This window comes from Mollisia scopiformis, assembly GCF_001500285.1.
Source record: "Mollisia scopiformis unplaced genomic scaffold LY89scaffold_7, whole genome shotgun sequence".
NCBI classification, from domain to species: domain Eukaryota; kingdom Fungi; phylum Ascomycota; class Leotiomycetes; order Helotiales; family Mollisiaceae; genus Mollisia; species Mollisia scopiformis.
Window position 1 is genome coordinate 717,662 of NW_017263587.1, and position 18,319 is coordinate 735,980.

Genomic DNA, 18,319 nt, shown 5'->3' on the forward strand with positions numbered 1-18,319 from the left:
GCGCCGAGAAAACAAAAGGAAATGAGGTGAGACATGTCTTATCGACGCCACATGAGGCGCGGCAGGCAAGGTCGTTTATTTAAGCTTTGAGCCCAAATTTAGCGGCATCTTGTCCACTTCTCCCCCCAAGGTCCTGGAGGACTTCGCCTTAGGATCGTCGCTGTATGACAGCGGTACCATCCAGCTGGTTCTTCGATAGGGGATGGAGGGATCTAAGATCGAGGGGAATTGTTCTGGCCTTTCTGAAGTCAGGGTCCAGACAATATCGATAAGAGAGATCTGCACTGTGCTCAATGCCATCGCATTGTTTGGTTCCGAGGCACGAAGTCGGTCACGACGAGGCAAAACAAAGTCCTAATTCGTCATGACCGCCATTCTTCGCTGGTGGCTTGCCCCTTTTTGCTTATTGTTGCTAAAGCGTTACCATCACGATTGGTGAGCGCATGAATAATTCCCCTCAATCAGAGCTTTCAAGCGATTCTAGTATTTTGTGGCGTGCGCATGCCACTGCAGTCACTGGGTGAAAACTGGCGAGGTCCGTTAAGGTTTTCCCCCCTGAACGATCTGGGGCGCTTCGCTTGTTGTTGTTCTCTTGCTGTTTTAACAGCGCTGGTTTTGCGGGCTCGCTCAACGCTAAGGACGATGAGCACCGGCATCATGGGGGTCATTTCCATCTGCTTGGGTCTGCAAGCATTCAACACCCTGCATATCGGATGTTAATACTTACCATAATGCATCTCTGCCTTGTCCCTTTGTCTATTCTTGTCTACCGAGACTCTCAGGGTCTTCAATTTCCCAATCACACATGGTGTGGGTGCACAACGTTCCACTACCTCGTGGAATTCTCCCTGTCACTCGTGAGGCACGGTTGATAGTCCGATCACAGCTCATTTGAACTAGAATACTTGCGCAAATCCGCGAGTGTCCGAAGCTATGCTTAGACATCCGAAAACACGTTCTAGCCATGTTCCTACATCCACTCCCCTGAGCTCCTCGCCGCAACCGCCCCAGCCTCTCACCGGCGTTTATGCCTGCTGCAGTATTGCCAAGCAAAGTCTTCCGCTATTGTTCAAACATGTTAATCTCCCCAATTCGGACACGGACACGGCTGGCAAGGCACTATCTTGAACCCAAGGTCGAGAACGAGGCAATTCACAACTTGCATACGATAATGGAATAGCCCCATGTCGCCAGCTCCGTACCGTATCGCCCAATGCTCTGGTGCTCAGCATTGCAGGAAGGTAGGTACCTTAGTCACTATAGCCCTGTGACTGGCCTGACCCAATGCGGCTCCGTTCTATTTGTTAATGTATCGATCAGCTCCCCTAACCTTGCTTCCTTCTTCTCTTTCTGTCTTTGCGTGAAGATAAGGCAATCTTCAAAGACCACCACACTCTTTTATACACAGTCGTTCCAACTCACACATTCTTTTGATCTTTTTGGTTCAGTAGTGTGGAGCTTCACTCGTTCATTATTCACCTCACTCATTCACTCATTTCTATATTCTAATTCTATAATCATGGGTTTCTTGTCATATTTCAAGCCGGAGAAGAAGGTGGTTCCTCGCTCCGAACTCAACAACGAAAAGGTTCCTGTAGCACTTAATCCCGTTACAGCCCTCGACGCAGCACAGAACTTCGCCGGCGCCCTTCCTGGCAGACTTCGTGGAACAGACTCCGAAGTGACCTCGATACGATCAACACGAGCAGCACAAGAAGATAAACTCGTCGACGAAATCAAACATCAAGTTGTCCTCAATCACTTATTCCAGCATCAATGCAGTTCCCTTTGGATCCGCGACATCAATCAACAGATAGAAGGTGCCTTGGTACGGAAAAGGCGAAATGAATACCTATTCAAACCACCCGGATTAGCAACCTCAAAATTCTCGCAAGCGATGATGTCGTTGAACGTTCAAGTAAGCTTTTGGATTTTCTTCTTCTGTCGAACCGTTGTGGGAATGTCACTGGTGTCTCATCTCATCTTTCGCCTGGAAAGTACCGAAGAAAAAAAAACTAACACATCTCAACTTCAAAGGCAGCCATGACGGTATCTTCTGGAGTCATCGAACCATTCCTCGAATGGAACGCCGATGCAGTCGACGTGCCTCTTCTCAACGGCCTCCGTATCCAGATTCTCCCCACGTTCGATGATCTGTATAACGCCAAGCGACATCAATATGCGGCCTTCATCGCCTCAGAAGCTCTCCTTATTGTGTGGGACGATGAGCCAACGCACCTCCTGCAACGTGCGAAGAACATCGAGGCGGAACTCCTCAAGTTCGTGTGGAAGACGGCCAACGCGGCAGCGACAGAGCAGGAGAATTCCGACTCTGACTATGAATTTGATGAAGAGACTGGTTTGATGGCAGAGAAGGAGCGCCCCATCATGCTTTATAATTGCTTTTTGGTTGCATGCAGTCTTTGTCTTTTGACACTCCTTATTGGTCTCGGCTACGTCAAGATCGCAGACGAAGTTTATGAGTTGCACAAGTGGACTTCTTTAACATTTCTCATTATGGTAAGCTGAATTTCCTACAAAATTATGTAGTATGCTAATTGAACGGAAAAATAGACTCCTGTGAACGGTTTTCTGACTTTGGTAAGTCTTAGACTTCCCAAACATGGGATGCACGTGCTAATAACAACAGTTCTTCTCTTCCGTTGTCGTCAGCGCCGTCGCCCAAATCATCGGCCCCATCCAGCACCTAACCAAGAACTCAAAATACTTCTCAGCCGTCCCAGCACCTCGCCTCCGCTCCAGAGAGCTCCCACATATTACAATCCAGTGTCCCGTCTACAAAGAAGGTCTCGAGAACGTCATCCAACCCACCGTCCGCTCCATCAAGAAAGCCATCTCAACCTACGAGCTCCAAGGCGGCTCCGCAAACATCTTCATCAACGACGACGGTCTCCAATTGATCTCTGCCGAAGACCGCCAAGCGCGCATTGAGTTCTACGCCGACAATCAGATCGGATGGACGGCTCGCCCGGGCCACAACAGCAATGGTTTCCTCCGAAAGGGAAAGTTCAAGAAAGCCTCCAACATGAACTACGGTCTCGCCATCTCCAACGCCGTCGAAGAAGCTCTCCAAGAAATTGACCGTCCTGCCGACTGGACGACGTTCGACGAGAGCGTGGCTTATGAACGCTGCTTGAAAGACGTCCTTGCCAAAGAAGGCCGCGCGTGGGCTGATGGCAATATCCGCATCGGTGACTACATCCTGATCATCGACTCCGACACTCAGGTTCCGGAAGATTGTCTCCTCGACGCTGCGTCGGAGATGGAGCAGTCTCCGCGCGTGGCCATCATTCAGTTCAGCAGTGGTGTCATGCAAGTAGCGCACAACTTCTTCGAGGACGGCATTACCTTCTTCACAAACCTGATCTATACCGCCATCCGTTTCGGAGTAGCGTCTGGGGACGTCGCTCCTTTTGTCGGCCACAATGCGATCTTGCGATGGAGCGCTATCCAAGAAGTAGCGTTCAAGGACGAAGAAGGTGTTGAGAAATTCTGGAGCGAGGCTCACGTCTCGGAGGATTTCGATATGGCGCTTCGGCTGCAGGTCTACGGATATGTTGTCCGCATGGCTGCTTGGGCTGGAGATGGATTCAAAGAAGGCGTCTCGCTCACGGTCTACGACGAGCTTACTCGTTGGGAAAAGTACGCTTATGGTTGCAACGAGTTGGTCTTCCACCCTATCAAGTACTGGTTGACCAGAGGACCTATCACTCCTCTCTTCAAGCGCTTCTTGTGGTCCGGAATGCCCATTGGAAGTAAGATCAACATTATCTCGTATATTGGTACTTATTATGCCATTGGCGCAGCCTGGATCATGACTCTGTCGAACTATATCGCCGTCGGTCTTTTCAATGGTTTCCTTGACAAGTGGTATGTAGAAAGTTGGCAGATTTGGATCAGTATCATCATGGTCTTCACCGTCGCTGGAAACGTCGCCTTGGCAGTCCAAAGACACCGAACCAGCGAGAAAAACTTCGTCCTCTCACGTAAGTATACCCTTCACTTTCATGACTAGAATTCGCACTAACAGCTTGTTCCTCAGTAATCGAAAACTTCAAATGGTGTCTCATGTTCGTCCTCTTCTTCGGCGGCATGTCCCTCCACATCTCCCAAGCCCTCCTCTGCCACATGTTCAGCATCGACATGTCGTGGGGCGCCACCTCGAAAGAAGTCGAGTTCTCCAACTTCTTCATCGAGATCCCGAAGGTGGCCCGGACGTTCAAGTACAGCATCGCCATGTCCCTCGGCACCATCGCTGTTATGGTCATCATGGCAGAAGCAGAATTCATTCCTTGGAGCTGGAACATTGATCAGTTCGTGGCTATCTTCCCTCTTGCGATGCTGTGTGCTTGTCATCTGTTATTACCGGTCGCGCTGAATCCGGGCTTGATGACATTCTCGTGGTAGAGTGGGAGGGTACCTATGGAATGAAGTATGAGATTGATGTGTCGTCTGGATAATGTTAATGGCGTTTTCGGGTGGCCGGCGGGGGAGATTTTTAGACATAAGACTTACATACCTTCAGTGACTTATATTGTATAGAGAGTATCTTTAAAGTAGAATAATTCAATGCTAATGCAGCTTGGCTCCTCAACATTGGGGGTTTTTCTGGTGTCCCCATTCTGATCGAGTATGCTTGTCATTGTTCTCGTTGAGACCTACTTCTAGGTACTGATAGCCCTCACTGCAATTTCTGCAGCCTTCACAGATCTCCGGTTCAATTTGCTGCTCATGGAAAAATAAAAATCTGGATGTTCGCCGCCTCCGAAGAAGTGCACATGCCCTTTGGCATCTTTGGCAGATCACGTGTGATACCCCACTTTCCACCTCGTTGGGATTGACCGCCACTTCTTTGAACTTCAGCTTGTAGGGTATCTTTCAGGTATGAGCTTCGATACAACACACAGGGAATTCTTTCCTTACAGAGGGTTCTTTTGATCAAACCTAATTAGATCAGAACCAAGATAGCGGGTCAAAACCGCGCTGGAAGAGCAGATCTACTGCTTGAAGAAGGCATACTGCATCAATGCCTGTCTTTAGCAGGGACAAGGAATTGTAATCGATATATGTGGGGTGCTTTGTCAGCACTGCATCGGCCATTCCCTCACATGTACTCGTATGTGCCATTCATGATCTTCGTTGGAGAGCTCTATCATCTTCATTGTTCGAGGCATCGGAAGGAAGAAACAGTCCATGGCGCAACGTGCAAGACGTCAGAACCTCGCCACCGACCTCGTGTTGTATGATACTGTATCCAAAATACGAACGAACAGACGAATGATTTAATGGAAAGGAAACGACCATTAACTCCCGAACGACGTGCCAAATCATATTGATGCCCAGCGTTGACACCGATCGAGACCTAGCTGACCTGACCTCCGAGCACTTAGTCAGCGTACATAATCATCGTTGATCACCACAATGCCTACTAAGTAGATATATCTGCTAGACCTGTCAGCCAGAGCGGATGATCGTGAGGGCCAATTCAATTCCGAGCCCACTAGTGGTCTTCGAGATTGAAATTTGGTTTCAATGGCATTATTTGCTGTACCTTCGCTGGAACAAATATCCTCTCAAACCAACGCGTTCGATGGCCATCTGATATACCAGCTATAGACAGCGATGGAATCCAACACTAAGTCGGAGATTGGTGCGCCTGGAGAACGCAAACGTCGACATCACCAAAGATCCAGGAATGGTTGCGTATCGTGCAAATCGTCACATATGAGATGTGATGAAGGCAAACCAATCTGTCGAAACTGCTTGAAATATGGGAGGAGTTGCGGTTACACTCGAGGTCGAGGTCTTGCTTCGGATCAACCTCTCGTAAAAGCTTCGAATGAAGCGCCTGAGTCACTCTTTTCCCCGCATCTGAATCAGCGACCGAATTCTCTGCTTGATACCCCGTTAGCCTTGAACTTGACGACAGCATATCCTGGAAAGACCCCAATGCTCGTATCACGGTCGCCCCTGATGAGTGCTATCGGTGTTGGAATGTTGGATCCTTTTAATGGGTTCCCAATTCCATTGTCTGCGAATTCGAACTTATTACTTGACCATTGTGAGTTCAAACACTTCTTCGCCCAATCTCAATACGTTGAGCTTGACTTCAAAGACGCCTCAGCTGCAGTGTGCAGAATATTCCCCAATAATTGGACAACATCTGGACAAGAAGCTATTGTTGCTGAATCCTGTCTGTAGTCAACAACTATCGAATCCTGCTCCAAGCGCCAGTAAGGAAAGCCCCAGGTGGTGACATGTTTGCATGGGCAGTCTCAGATGCAGCACTGCTTCATGCTACACTTATACTCACCGCAAAACACTGGATCTCTCTCGGAGGCTCCAGAAGATTTATCGAGTCCACGCTCTACCAGCACAAATCAGAGGCCATTCGTCTTGTGAATGAGAGGCTGGCGGATCCTCTAGCTGCCGTAACTGATGGTACAGTTAGTGCAGTCGGCATCCTTGTCATTTTGGAGGTAAGGCTCGCTTTCCTGATTCTCCATAAGAGCTGACATCTCATTGTCACAAGTGCTTGGAAGGCTCGAATGAAGCTGCACTTGTTCATCTTGGCGGCTTGGAGAAGATGGTACATATGAGAGGGGATCTTCATACGCCCCATATGAATGGCCTGGCGCAAAGGATTATCCTCTTGTAAGTCTGTCTTCTATGCTCAGCTGTCATCTAGCTTACCTTCCGCGTCAGAGCCGACATACACACTGCGAATGCAAACAACGTCAAGCCCCGTTTCCAGAGAATCCAGGAATCTCCCGAAGACAAGGAGTCAAATGAAAATGGCACTCCACCACCATCTGGCGCGATGGTTCAACCGGATCCTGTCATTGGCTCTTTCTACAGAGAGCTCGGCCTGGATGCTCCCCTGATCAAAATGTTCACAGACCTGCACTGGTTGTCTTCCATGATGTCGAATAGTGCCCGTAGGAGAGGTGCAGTGAACGCAAATGTGCTGAATCGTGGCATCACCGAAGCCGAGAAGTATATCGATACGATGCTGCGCGGCGGTAGGCTTGATAATCATCAGACCACCAAGGGTATAGTGGCTGGTAAGGCTTTTGTTGTTCTCTCGGGTTATATTTACCTATACCTCCTTCTGAGAAGGATTGAAGTTAGCAGTCGGATCTATGACTGGATGGTGGATTTGCTGAAGGAGGACTTGAAAAACATTCAGCATGTGATGAGAAAGGCATACCCACCAGAACTTCTCTTCTGGATTTTGTTTCTTGGTGCAAGTGCGAGTATCGGGCGTCGAGAATTGGAATGGTTCAAGAAAGAGCTTTTGGTGGGTAAAGAGTCGCTTGGACTGAGTGCTTGGTCATCTGCAAAAGCCATCTTGATGAAATTTAGCTGGGTGGAAGGCTGGAACGAGGAGGCGAGCGAGAGGTTTTGGAATGAGCTGAATTGAAGTTCTTGCAATGAGAAGGTTATTATGAAAAAGTTGGAAAAGATGATTGTTATTGACTCCTGGAGGGAACGCATCCTATGCATGCCTGGTCAATCTGAAATGAGGAACGAGCGGTATCAAGACTTTTGGAAGAAGCGTTCGGTTTGAACAACGCACAAAGTACTACTTTTAGGTGTCTGACCCGCCAGATGATGAGCTATAATCACGCTAATATTTTCTTGGGTAGTAAATGATTACGTCCTCTCATTATGTTTGTGTCCCTGTCATACCTTTTGGTTGGCAGACCTGTGATCGATATTTGGGCCGCCGCACCTGAATGGAGCATTATACGGAGCCCGCAGCTCCGGTCACGTTATTCACCAGACCCCTGAACATGCAAAACAGCACAATGGAAGCGATTGCCCTGAAAACATGTTCATTTTCTTGCTATGGTAATGGTCTGGCTGGCCGCTTGCCCTATCTTCATTGACTTGGTCCACAAGCCATCACGACTCCCTGTGGCAAAGTTACACACTAATTCCCATCGCCAGCAGCATAGCCACTTTTCTTTCTCAAAAATGATCCGTATTTCCACAGTAAGGCGGGGACACTTGCAGCAAGCGCGATGAGGACAGAAGCAAGAATACAGTTCCCAACTCCATTCCCTAGTTTGTCATACATTGCTGGCGCGAACAAAGGGAAAGCAAAACCTGTCAGACTTCGCAGAACATTCAAAGTAGATATTGCTGACGATGCATAGCGTGGATAGGCATCGATCGTGTAGGTCTGAATACCTTGAAAACACATTATGGTTCCCATGCAAAAAATTGCTGAACCAATGTTGGGCCAAATCTACGGTGCCTGTACCTGACCTGTCCATCCGTATATGACGAGACCTATAGGAAGGAGGACTGATCCTGGTACCATCAGTGCGACCCGGAATTCTGGAGTGCCGACATTATGATTTCGGGTCTTTAGCTTGCCGTATATCCAATCGTTGAAGCGTCCGCCAACTAGGTCGTCATGAGTAAGCATTTGGTAGACAGTACATTGCTTCAAAAACATTCTAGAGAGCATATACGAACCATGTGTACCCAAGGTGAAACCAACTCCTATCGAGATATAGTTCAAACTTCCCGTGCTGACAGATTCCCTATAGGTGTTTGTCCACAATATTGGAAAAGTGAAAAGTACAAGGTACATAATTCCATAAAGTACCGCCATGTATAGTGAGAGTACTTGAATGATGACTTGTGTGCTTATCATTTTGATAGGCCGGACGAGGTTCCCTTTCAATAATCTGTAGAATGTCTGATCCGTATCATCATACTTCGTATGGAGATTCGTGTTGCCCGTTTCTAAACGAAGCCGCTTGGCTTTTCTCGAAAGGATTTTGGGGGCGTAAGTCTCTTTTAAAAGGCTTATTGCGAGAATGCTGAAGCATGAACTGGCGATGGACACAATCCAGAATATCCACCTCCAAGATAAATGCTGGGTAACGTACCCGCCAATGATAGGCCCAATGGCAGGTCCAAGCAGAGGCCCGGCAGTATAAATTGACAGTGCTCTTCCTCGTTCTTCTGGTTGCCAGAGATCACTCATGAGCCCACCGCCAATGGCCAGAGGCGCACTGCCACCGAATCCACTAAGTAATCGAAAAGCAGTCAATTGTCCAACGGTATGGGAGAAGCCAGAGACTGTATTCCATAGGATGAAAAACAAATTGCCAAGGATAAGGACCCTCACACGGCCGTTAATCTCAGAAATAGGACCCAAAACGAGAGGTCCAAAACCGATACCCAGTAAGAATATGGATGATATCAAATCAACCTTGAGTAGATCGTCTGCATCGATAGATCGGGCAATTTCTCTTGTTGAAAGAGAGATCATAGTACTGGTCAATAGAGACAATAAAGCAAAACATGACACGATGAGCGTCATCCTCCATTTCTTTACACTAGGCCAGTTCTTGGGATTCTGAGGATCAAACTCCCCATCCCAGTCTACCTGTAAAGTTTATGAGTATATTTTGAAAAGTCAATGATCATCACGTATACTTACCAATTACGGCTGACCCTTACTCAAAAAGGGAAAAAATAATGATTTGTCTGTTAATTCCAAAAAAGTGTTATTTGTCTAATAAACTATTGCATTCATATCATTACTACTCACCTCTCACTACTACTGACTTTTTATTGCTGCTTACTTCTCACTACTACTCACCTCTTATTATTGCTTTATATAAATATAAATAACCGAATAAAAATAAAGATATAGAATAATAAAAAAAAGGAAAAAAAAGGAAAAAGGGAAATTAAAGAAAAAGTGTTTCAGCCTCATTTGAGTTTTCAGCGTTAATGAAATATTTATTTACTTAGTTCTACTTTCACTCACTCGCTCTACCTTCTTTTCTACTCACCACCTACCCACTCACTCACTGTAGTGCAAATCTAGGTAAATCGGTAGTCCTATAGCAAAGAGTATTGCGTTAAGTCGGCAAACAGTACTAAAGTAAGCAAACAAAACTGAAGTGACTAACAATAAGTAGGCCACAATAAGTAAATAAATAAGATAGGTTAATCATAATTACTAAACAAATCATACTTTTCTTTACATTGCCAGACAAATCTTTCTTTTTTCCCTTTCTGAGTAAAGGTCAGCCGTACAATAACAAATCTGTCGAAGATGCCTCGTTGCCAGAGTCGAGCGGCACGATACGTGGCTCAGCAACAACTCCAAGCTCAATCTTTTTCTCCGTATCGTTTTCCATCATACTGGTACGTAGAGTTGTTGCACAGTAGAAGTTTCACAACAGATATCTGAAAGAGATGGCGCTTCTAGGGAGAATGAGCTGTGCAACGGAATGATGTGGAACTTTGAGGAGAAAAAACCAATCAGTCACGGTGCTCCACTTCAACAGCCATATCTATGCATGCTGTGCTACAACCTACCTCATCTGGATGCCTATAGAGCCTTCGTGCGTACTGACAACATTGAAGGAGTTCCCCAAGATTCATGCTTGCAGGACTAAGACATAATCTGGCACACAAAAGTCCTTACAACCGCAACACGATATATTGGTGTACCCGTTTAAACGATAATTTTGGTACCGCAGTAATACTCTGCGCAATACAACATGTTGGATCCTATCTGAGAAATTGCAGATCGCTTAGCCAAGAAAACCCGCCGATTCTCAACTGCCGAACCTCAGATCACGACTAGGGTCGATTAATTCATCCACAGACATGAGAATTTTGGTGGCGCGGTACAATTTCCCGCCAAGGAAAGAATGCCAGACATGACTTGAGAAACTGCAAATCGCTCAATGAAGAGACTGGGACGTTATTGAACCTGCCGAACATCTTCGCCAGGATATATGTGCATATTTATTGGATCATCAATGCTAACGTTGGTAGGAGAACTATTCTTAGTTGCCGTGATCTATCTGCTGGAGGAAACTCACAGGAAGAACAGGGATTGAAGAGAGAACTCGAAGTTTGGCGCCCCCTTGAGACCATCTTGTCTTTAACCTGGTCTTGATGCCAAGGCATACGAGATGGCGAGATGGTTTGGAACCAACTGACTTTCCAACACAAGAGCAACTTCATAAAGACAAGGCCTCTCTGATATCCAAGTTTCAGTTTGTTGAAGCTATTCATCTCCCGCTAGTATTCGAACTCAGAATTTACTCTCACATAGAACGACAGGTACGATCCTCGCAAGATTATATTCTTTATCCCAAACTTAGTAATGCATCACTAGCTACTTTGACAACTTCGTGACTACAAGACATCACTGGAGACTCGCCATGGCTTTTACAACACAAACCGCTGTTTCTCAAATTCTTGAGCGTGCTGCTCAAAGACAAGCGCCAACAGCCTTGAAAAATGGTACTCGTCAATAACCGCCAAGGCCCGAACTCTTCCGAAGATAAGGAAGTCATCGAAAATACTGGGCCATTGGGAGTCCTAACCAACTTCTTCTTGTCCTAAACATTGGGTTTAACTTGCAAGGGTATGTCACTTTCTGCCGATGGTGGCAATTTGCTAACAATGAGAAAGACAGACGAAATTGAATGGATTATTTGTCTTCAAGTCAGTAGTGGGGGACTGTTAGCTGTGGTCTTGAGTCATGGTGTCGATTTTTTTCTTCTTTTCTTTCTGCCGAAATCGAAGAAGGATATTAGGAAGCTATTCTGTCTTTATCTTAGATATAGTATCAACAATGAATCGTGTGGCACAATCAATCACAAGTTCCGGAGATTATATCACTGTTTATTTGGCCGTGCAGAAACACCAACAGAAGGTACTGAAAGCACTTATTATTCTGTCGCCCAACATTGATTTACATTGCAAATGGAGGTTGAAGGAAGAAATCAATAAAATTGATAGCAGTATGATAGCAAGACGCAGGGCCAAACGTCCATCAAGCCAATAGGGTGTCATTATTTATCCAATCCAGATATGACCAAGTCATATAACTGGTGAATTACGGTAAGTATTCTCTCGTCCCGAAAAGCTCGCGAGATTCAAGAGGGATTTGTGAACACAATGAATCTCATCTCCAATGATTCTCTTGGTAGGATGTCTTCCGAAGCATCACTCTGTTTAAATGAGACATGTGGACAGACTATTCTGTCAGTCGATGACTTGAAATGGCTGCAATGATGAACGAGAACTAACCTCGAGCCTCAACTTCCATGAGATCAAATTGTTTGAAGATGAAAGCCTCTGTAGTTTTCTGGTCTTCGAGAAAGTACCATTTATGGACTGCTCTATGTAGCATATACATAGTTCCACCTTGGTAGCTTCGTCGCACGATATCAGTATCAACGAGGTCATGTTCTAGTGAGATGGTGCTCCCATCACAAAGTGCAAGTGGCCAATCTTTCACAGTGTGGCTCAGTGGCAACCAAACACTAAACTCAATGATCAGCCTAGAAATCTTCATCAACTTATTCAGGGAACAGAACACACTTGATGATCCTGACTCGACCACGCAGAAGATGTTCACCTTCGTCGGGGAATTCTCGAAGGACATGATTGATAGATGCTACAGCTGTGTGGTCAACATGCGCAGAGCTCGCAGGCTTTAGTCTTTGAGATCGATCTAGAAGATCAATAGAGGTTATGTCGTCCATACGCTCGGCAGCCGATCTAGCCTACGATCCAGATTAGCAAAAGTCATAGAATGGCGCAAGAGTCCTGGACTTCCAGTTGGAGTTGATCACACTCACCCTCCGGTCTAGAAGGAATAGACGGTCCACTCCGATAACTTCAGTTCGTAGTAGCTTCTCCGCAGCTGGAACGTAAGTCGACATCACAGTGTCCTCATCTATGATCTGACCCTGCAAGGGAACTGGGACTGCAAAATCCCGAACGAGAAATCCATGTTTATCCAATTCAAACAGCTTTTCGCGACCTCTCATGTTTTCAACAAAGACTCTTTTGTCCTCGAAGTTTAAGTTCGTCGTACGTTGATCTTGCAAGTCGACTGGAATGTCATAATCAAGGAACAATTGAAATGGCTTTTCGGAAAGATATAAGTCTGTCCATTTCAAGAACTGAATCTCGGCCAAAACGTGATCGGATGCCATAATTGAGTTCCAGAAGCGGCCTTGGAGAAGGTGGGTAGAGTACGAGGGTACGAGAGTCTGGATCAAAGCTTGCACATCGAGGCCCGAGAAGTAGTCAATGATTGAAACCCTGGTCGTCTCTGAACTGGTTGCTCCACCAAGTGTCAAACTCAGCGTCTGGTAGTCCAATATCCTGCCTGTTTATCATGACAGCGCTTTGCAACAGCCATAGGACTCTAGCATGTTGGTTGCTGCAGGACAGGGACTAGGATTACAGCCCCTTGGACGTCGTCGAGGAGACTTCCGGCATCGAGGCTGCTACGGTATGTTGTTGGTACTTAGAGTCTCACGGGACTTCTTTGCTTCCACGTAGGTATCTATTCCATTTCTTCAAAGCATTCAGGATTCAGAATGTTTTTAACTCCTCCCTTGCTCCAATCAATACTCTGAGATGAGAAGTTGTTGGTTTAACTTGATCAATAGAACCGAACCACCATTTGTAGCAGTCACCATTGAGCATAGTCAAGTCCCTTAAATTCGTCTGTGCTATTGCGTATCCAGAGTTAACTTTGTCACCTCTTCCTCATAAATCCCATAGACTGGTCTCCACATTTGCCACATAACCATGGGACACAAGTCTCGTTCGAGCTTCTCCCACTCGTTGTCCTTCTCTCCATCTTTCTTTGGACAAAGATCATTCTCGTTCATGATTTGAATCCATGCTTTTCGTAAAAGGGAAGGCTGTAAATTGTTGCATCAAGCCACATTTCCACACCCATTTCATCGGCTTTCTTGATGCCCCAATCCATCACCATGTCTGCTATTCCCTTTCTTCTGTACTCTGGATGGGTATATATGATATTCAAATCTAGGTCAACGACCGTTAGTCCGTCTCCCTCTGAGAGAACATCTATTCGTAGTGGGCTTCGACATACAGATCTGTGGACGTTGGGCCATCTCCGCACGAGGAGCATCAAATTGGTGCAGAGCTTGTGCCACAAAGTCTCGCTGACCGCCTGCGGGAAACCAGTATGCTTCCGAGTGGTCCTCACCACTTTAAAAAGGATTTGTCTTGCAGATTTTCCAAAGTGCACCTCCAACGATCTTCCCGGAGTTGCCATCGACAACCTTTTGCCAATAGCTCGTAGGATCGGAAGTGCCATTTAAGTTGGCAATCGGTTGACTCTTTGAGAGACTCCACGCGGGAGTTTGGACCTTGGCCGATAATTGGACAGAAGAGGCGGAAGAACGTCTGCTGGGGTTCCTCGTAAGAAACCCATTCGCATTCAATAAGCTCCTTGAAATCCTTCTCTGGATCGATGTCTTGTAGCTGGAAAGTCATCGCGAAATTTATAAACCAAGCGTCGAAATGCAACTGTATTAGATATCGAAGGTGGGCTCTTGATCAAATGACAGCCGGTAGCAAAAATCGTTTTCTAAATCAGGATGATTCATGTGAGAAGTTCTTAAAGTGCAGAACGTCAATCATGAATCATGGTACCCTTGAAAATTTGAAATGTGCGAAAGACACTCCCTCACTGCATGACTTGGACATACACTTGCAAAGTCATTGACCATCTTCTGTCACCCTTGGCGAGGTACCATTGCAGCTACAGGGTGGATATGCGCCTCGTATACCACCCTAGTACATATGAGACCATTGAGATACCGTAGGCCCGAAAATGTTGGTTTATAACGTTGGATTAATGTCGGCAGTTGCTCTGTCTGTATCTGTCCAAAGATCCACAAATCCTACTCAACAATGATTTCCCGCGGGATTTGATCTCATGCTCATGCAAGTGTTGCCACCTAAGAGTACCAATGCTTTATCAATTATTTCCATGTTAGCATCCACAGGATTCAACTCGAAAGAGGTACAGGGGCAATGTTCCGATACTCCAATTAAAAGAGTAAGGATCATCGGTCCTCTGACATGTACAACGGATCGATCATATGAGAATTAGTTGACGGTTTCGCCTGCTTTGGCGATCTCTATGCAGAATCGAAATTTCCACTCGCTCATCCTCAACAACAGTTGAAATCAAGATCACTATGAATCAAAATCAGCCTGTTATCACCAGTTCCAATAAAACCCCACTGGTAGAAATATTCACATGGATTCCACTTTCAATCTCCTTCCTCGGTGTTCTGGCGCGTTTAGCAACGAAGTTGGTGGTCTTTGGAAAGCTGCAACTCGAAAATTATCTTATCTCAACTTCACTGGTGAGGACCTTTTGCGAGCTTTGATAACCACGTCTGTAGCTGACAAGAAGTTTGTTCAGCTTGTGGCTATATTTCAATCTATTGCTGTCGCCATTCAATGTATAAATAAGTTTGGACAACGAGTTGACACATTAAGTGAGGAGGAGAAAGTGGCTCTATTCAAAGTAAGTGAAACACATTGTCATGTCTCTATAATTTGAGTCTCTCCTTAGCTCTAATTATCTTGTACAGGCCGAGTATGCAGCCGGGCTGTTCTTTATTATCAGCATAGGCCTAGCGAAGGTATCAATCGTCACTTTCATCATCGGTCTGACACCAATCACAATATACAAACGGATATCAAAAATTCTTGGTCTTGTGATAATACTCTGACTGTTGCTTCTAGTTTTGCAGTTTTGTTTCAATGTCAAGTACCACGGCCTTGGGATTTCTTAGGAGATTCATGCTTCAACCAGGTGATATCCTTATCTCTAGGTTGCCGTCATTCTTCTAAGCTGTATTATAGATCTCCTTCTGGAGCTCAGTCGCCATCGTCAACATCATCACTGACACCGGCTTGATTTTGATGATCACATTCATTTCTTTAAACATCATGACTGTCTGGACCCGCAAGCTTACCATAATTACGATCTTTGGGACCCGCATTTTGTAGGTATCCTTCTGCCCCCACATCAGAAATTGTAACGAAATTCGTGCCAGCGTCATTGTTGCAGCTGGATTTCAGCTACACTATTTGAATCAACCTACAACTGATCCAACTTTCGACCCCTGGCCGGCAGTAATCAGCACGCAGATAGTGCAGAGTCTGGGTATTGTGACGGCGTGTATTCCGTACCTCAAACCTTTCTTAGCAATTCTTGAGTCAGGTTGGCCAGGGGGTGTGGCTTCTGGAGGATACCTCACAGGAACTCTTATACAAGGATTGATTGCGTTAACGGTTCCAGGCTATACACCTAAAGGCTATCAAGGGACATTGCTTTTCTGGGCTGTTATATTTTTTGCTGTCTTCATAAACACAGTGATCAGCAGCACACTACCAAAGTTTGAAGGTCTAATTTTGATCCTTCATCTTATTGGATTTTTTGGCATCTTGATCACCTTGATCATTCTCGGTCCGCATGGCAGTACGTCCTTTGTGTTCAGGACATGGCTCAACGAAGGTGGTTGGCCAACTCAAGGGCTGTCGTTTTTCGTCGGCTTGATTGGAAATGTGTTTGCCTTTGTTGGTACGCCAGATACAACTCTGCTTTTCTTAGTCCGACTTTCATGGTTCTGACTCTGCCCAATATAGGTGCCGATGGAGCTTTTCATGTAAGAAAGGCATTATGCCTCCAATCCGAGAGGTACTGGGATCGGAATGAAGCTGAGGTCCATTGCAGATGTCTGAAGAAATTCATAATCCGTCCCTGATCGTTCCAAGATCGATTATGTTGAGTGTGGTATTGAATGGCATCATGGGCTTCGCAATGCTCATAGCCCTTCTATTCTGCATGGGGGATACGCAAGACGCTCTGTCTACAAACACAGGCTATCCATTCATGGAGATCTTTCTTCAAGCGACTAACTCTGTAGTGGGTTCTGCTGTGATGGCCTCCATAGTCACAGTATTAGCACTTTGCGCTACAGTTGGCATACTTGCCTCGACATCTCGAATGTTTTGGTCTTTTGCAAGAGATCGTGGCTTGCCTGCATGGCGAATTCTGCAACGGGTAACTATAATTTCTAAGATATCGGCTTCACCATAAACATTGGAGTTACCTTGGTGCAACCCGAGCTGATTATAAGTCATTTCATGCAGGTCGATGCTCGAACCACTGTTCCCTTATGGGCTGTCGCAACAACTACGACTGTTTCTTGTCTCTTGGCCCTTATCACCATTGGTTCTTCGACAGCCTTCAATGATATAGTCTCGCTCTCTGTTGCTGGATTATACTCTTCCTACTTGATCTGTGCAGTGTTGTTACTTTATCGACGGCTCACTGGCAGCTTTCAGAATGCACTAACAGACTTGGCGGAAACACCAGTGTTTTTGAATACCAAAGGCGCGCAACTAGTCTGGGGTAAGTGAAGATAACAAATTGTTGACTTAAAGGAAGCACTAACTATGCTTTTTCAAAGGTCCATGGCATGTTCCCGGAGTTCTGGGGGTGATTAATAATACGTTTGCTTGCATATACTTAACCGTCATACTATTCTTTAGTTTCTGGCCGCCATCAACACCCATTGTACCATCGACGATGAATTATAATGTTCTAGTCTCCGGGGGACTGGTGGCTTTCAGCTTGATCTATTACATGTTATGGGCGAAAGATGAATGGGATGGCCCAATTATCGAGGTTCAAGTGAGATAGTAGTGGAAGAAGAACGAGGTTAGTATCATACGCACATTGAGAATTAGGGTTACATTGCAGAGATGGCTCACATCTGACATTCTGGAAAGATTGGGCGGCTGCGACCTTTTCAGCCTATTCAAGGCTTCAGAAAGCGTTCTCAAGTTCCTAGGAACTCATGCCTGGCTATATTTGTCGACTAAGTAGTATACACAGACTCCTGAAGAATAGAAGATCTTATGGTTCGACGCAGGCATTCGCTTGTCGACCATTCCAGGTTGTTTGGCAAATGGAAAATATGCACGTGACGTGATTTTACTTATTTTATTCCGAGGTTGCTCTGTGATTTCCTGAGCTTACTCCCATATTGTTTCTTGAAATACCTCATACCGTATAACACAATCACATTAACTGTATTTTTTCAATCACCAATGTCCAGTCAGCAGCGCCTTGGCATTGAAGCGGCAGACGGGACGTCTCTTTCACTCGTCACTCTAGTAATCTTCTCAGACTTGGCATGACAACTTCTTGCCAGCAGATCGAGGAGTCGGAAGTATTTGCCATTCCAGTTGGCGGACAGTGTTCAAATATGGCTCTTTTCGCGCTGAAAGCGCAATTTGCGCATTCCGCGCGAATTGCGCGTTACGCGGAATCCGCGCTGTCAGCGGAATCTTTGCTACTGCGGGATCTGTATTCCAGGCGTCTATTTCCGAGATACTTCTCACGGAAGTTCGAACCACGACCTCGAATACGATAGAAGAGGCGAAC

The 18,319-nt window shown here is 45.9% G+C and overlaps 7 protein-coding genes across 7 annotated transcripts; 4 read left to right on the forward strand and 3 right to left on the reverse strand.

The window, feature by feature from the left end:
- Nucleotides 1-1,519: 1,519 nt before the first annotated feature.
- On the forward strand, nucleotides 1,520-4,428 carry LY89DRAFT_731147 (glycosyltransferase; the record flags this gene model as incomplete). The annotated part of the gene is made up of 5 exons (XM_018219547.1): nucleotides 1,520-1,918; nucleotides 2,038-2,520; nucleotides 2,575-2,601; nucleotides 2,651-4,007; nucleotides 4,064-4,428. The coding sequence occupies 5 exons, from the start codon at nucleotides 1,520-1,522 to the stop codon at nucleotides 4,426-4,428; spliced, it is 2,631 nt and encodes an 876-aa protein (XP_018074252.1).
- Nucleotides 4,429-5,497: 1,069 nt separating this feature from the next.
- Nucleotides 5,498-6,305, forward strand: LY89DRAFT_464954 (uncharacterized protein). Its single transcript, XM_018207710.1, has one exon. It carries the CDS (start codon nucleotides 5,644-5,646, stop codon nucleotides 6,220-6,222), a length of 579 nt encoding a protein of 192 aa, XP_018074253.1. The 5' UTR covers nucleotides 5,498-5,643; the 3' UTR covers nucleotides 6,223-6,305.
- On the forward strand, nucleotides 6,117-7,708 carry LY89DRAFT_464947 (uncharacterized protein). Its single transcript, XM_018207709.1, has 3 exons — nucleotides 6,117-6,500; nucleotides 6,554-6,675; nucleotides 6,727-7,708. Exons 1-3 carry the CDS (start codon nucleotides 6,279-6,281, stop codon nucleotides 7,442-7,444), a joined length of 1,062 nt encoding a protein of 353 aa, XP_018074254.1. The 5' UTR covers nucleotides 6,117-6,278; the 3' UTR covers nucleotides 7,445-7,708.
- Nucleotides 7,709-7,957: 249 nt separating this feature from the next.
- LY89DRAFT_695528 (MFS multidrug transporter) lies at nucleotides 7,958-10,440 on the reverse strand (the record flags this gene model as incomplete). The annotated part of the gene is made up of 4 exons (XM_018216768.1): nucleotides 7,958-8,275; nucleotides 8,315-8,436; nucleotides 8,509-9,430; nucleotides 10,336-10,440. 4 exons carry the CDS (start codon nucleotides 10,438-10,440, stop codon nucleotides 7,958-7,960), a joined length of 1,467 nt encoding a protein of 488 aa, XP_018074255.1.
- A 1,511-nt stretch (nucleotides 10,441-11,951) lies between these two features.
- On the reverse strand, nucleotides 11,952-13,019 carry LY89DRAFT_579769 (putative 7 alpha-cephem-methoxylase; the record flags this gene model as incomplete). The annotated part of the gene is made up of 4 exons (XM_018209025.1): nucleotides 11,952-12,052; nucleotides 12,106-12,341; nucleotides 12,400-12,584; nucleotides 12,654-13,019. 4 exons carry the CDS (start codon nucleotides 13,017-13,019, stop codon nucleotides 11,952-11,954), a joined length of 888 nt encoding a protein of 295 aa, XP_018074256.1.
- A 410-nt stretch (nucleotides 13,020-13,429) lies between these two features.
- Nucleotides 13,430-14,340, reverse strand: LY89DRAFT_772535 (uncharacterized protein; the record flags this gene model as incomplete). Its single annotated transcript, XM_018221910.1, has 3 exons — nucleotides 13,430-13,866; nucleotides 13,934-14,052; nucleotides 14,093-14,340. 3 exons carry the CDS (start codon nucleotides 14,338-14,340, stop codon nucleotides 13,703-13,705), a joined length of 531 nt encoding a protein of 176 aa, XP_018074257.1. The 3' UTR covers nucleotides 13,430-13,702.
- Nucleotides 14,341-16,083: 1,743 nt separating this feature from the next.
- Nucleotides 16,084-17,572, forward strand: LY89DRAFT_580511 (uncharacterized protein; the record flags this gene model as incomplete). The annotated part of the gene is made up of 5 exons (XM_018209064.1): nucleotides 16,084-16,447; nucleotides 16,513-16,532; nucleotides 16,601-16,930; nucleotides 17,020-17,281; nucleotides 17,340-17,572. Coding segments are annotated over 5 exons (1,209 nt in total), but the record flags the coding sequence as incomplete, so codon positions are not given.
- Nucleotides 17,573-18,319: the final 747 nt, after the last annotated feature.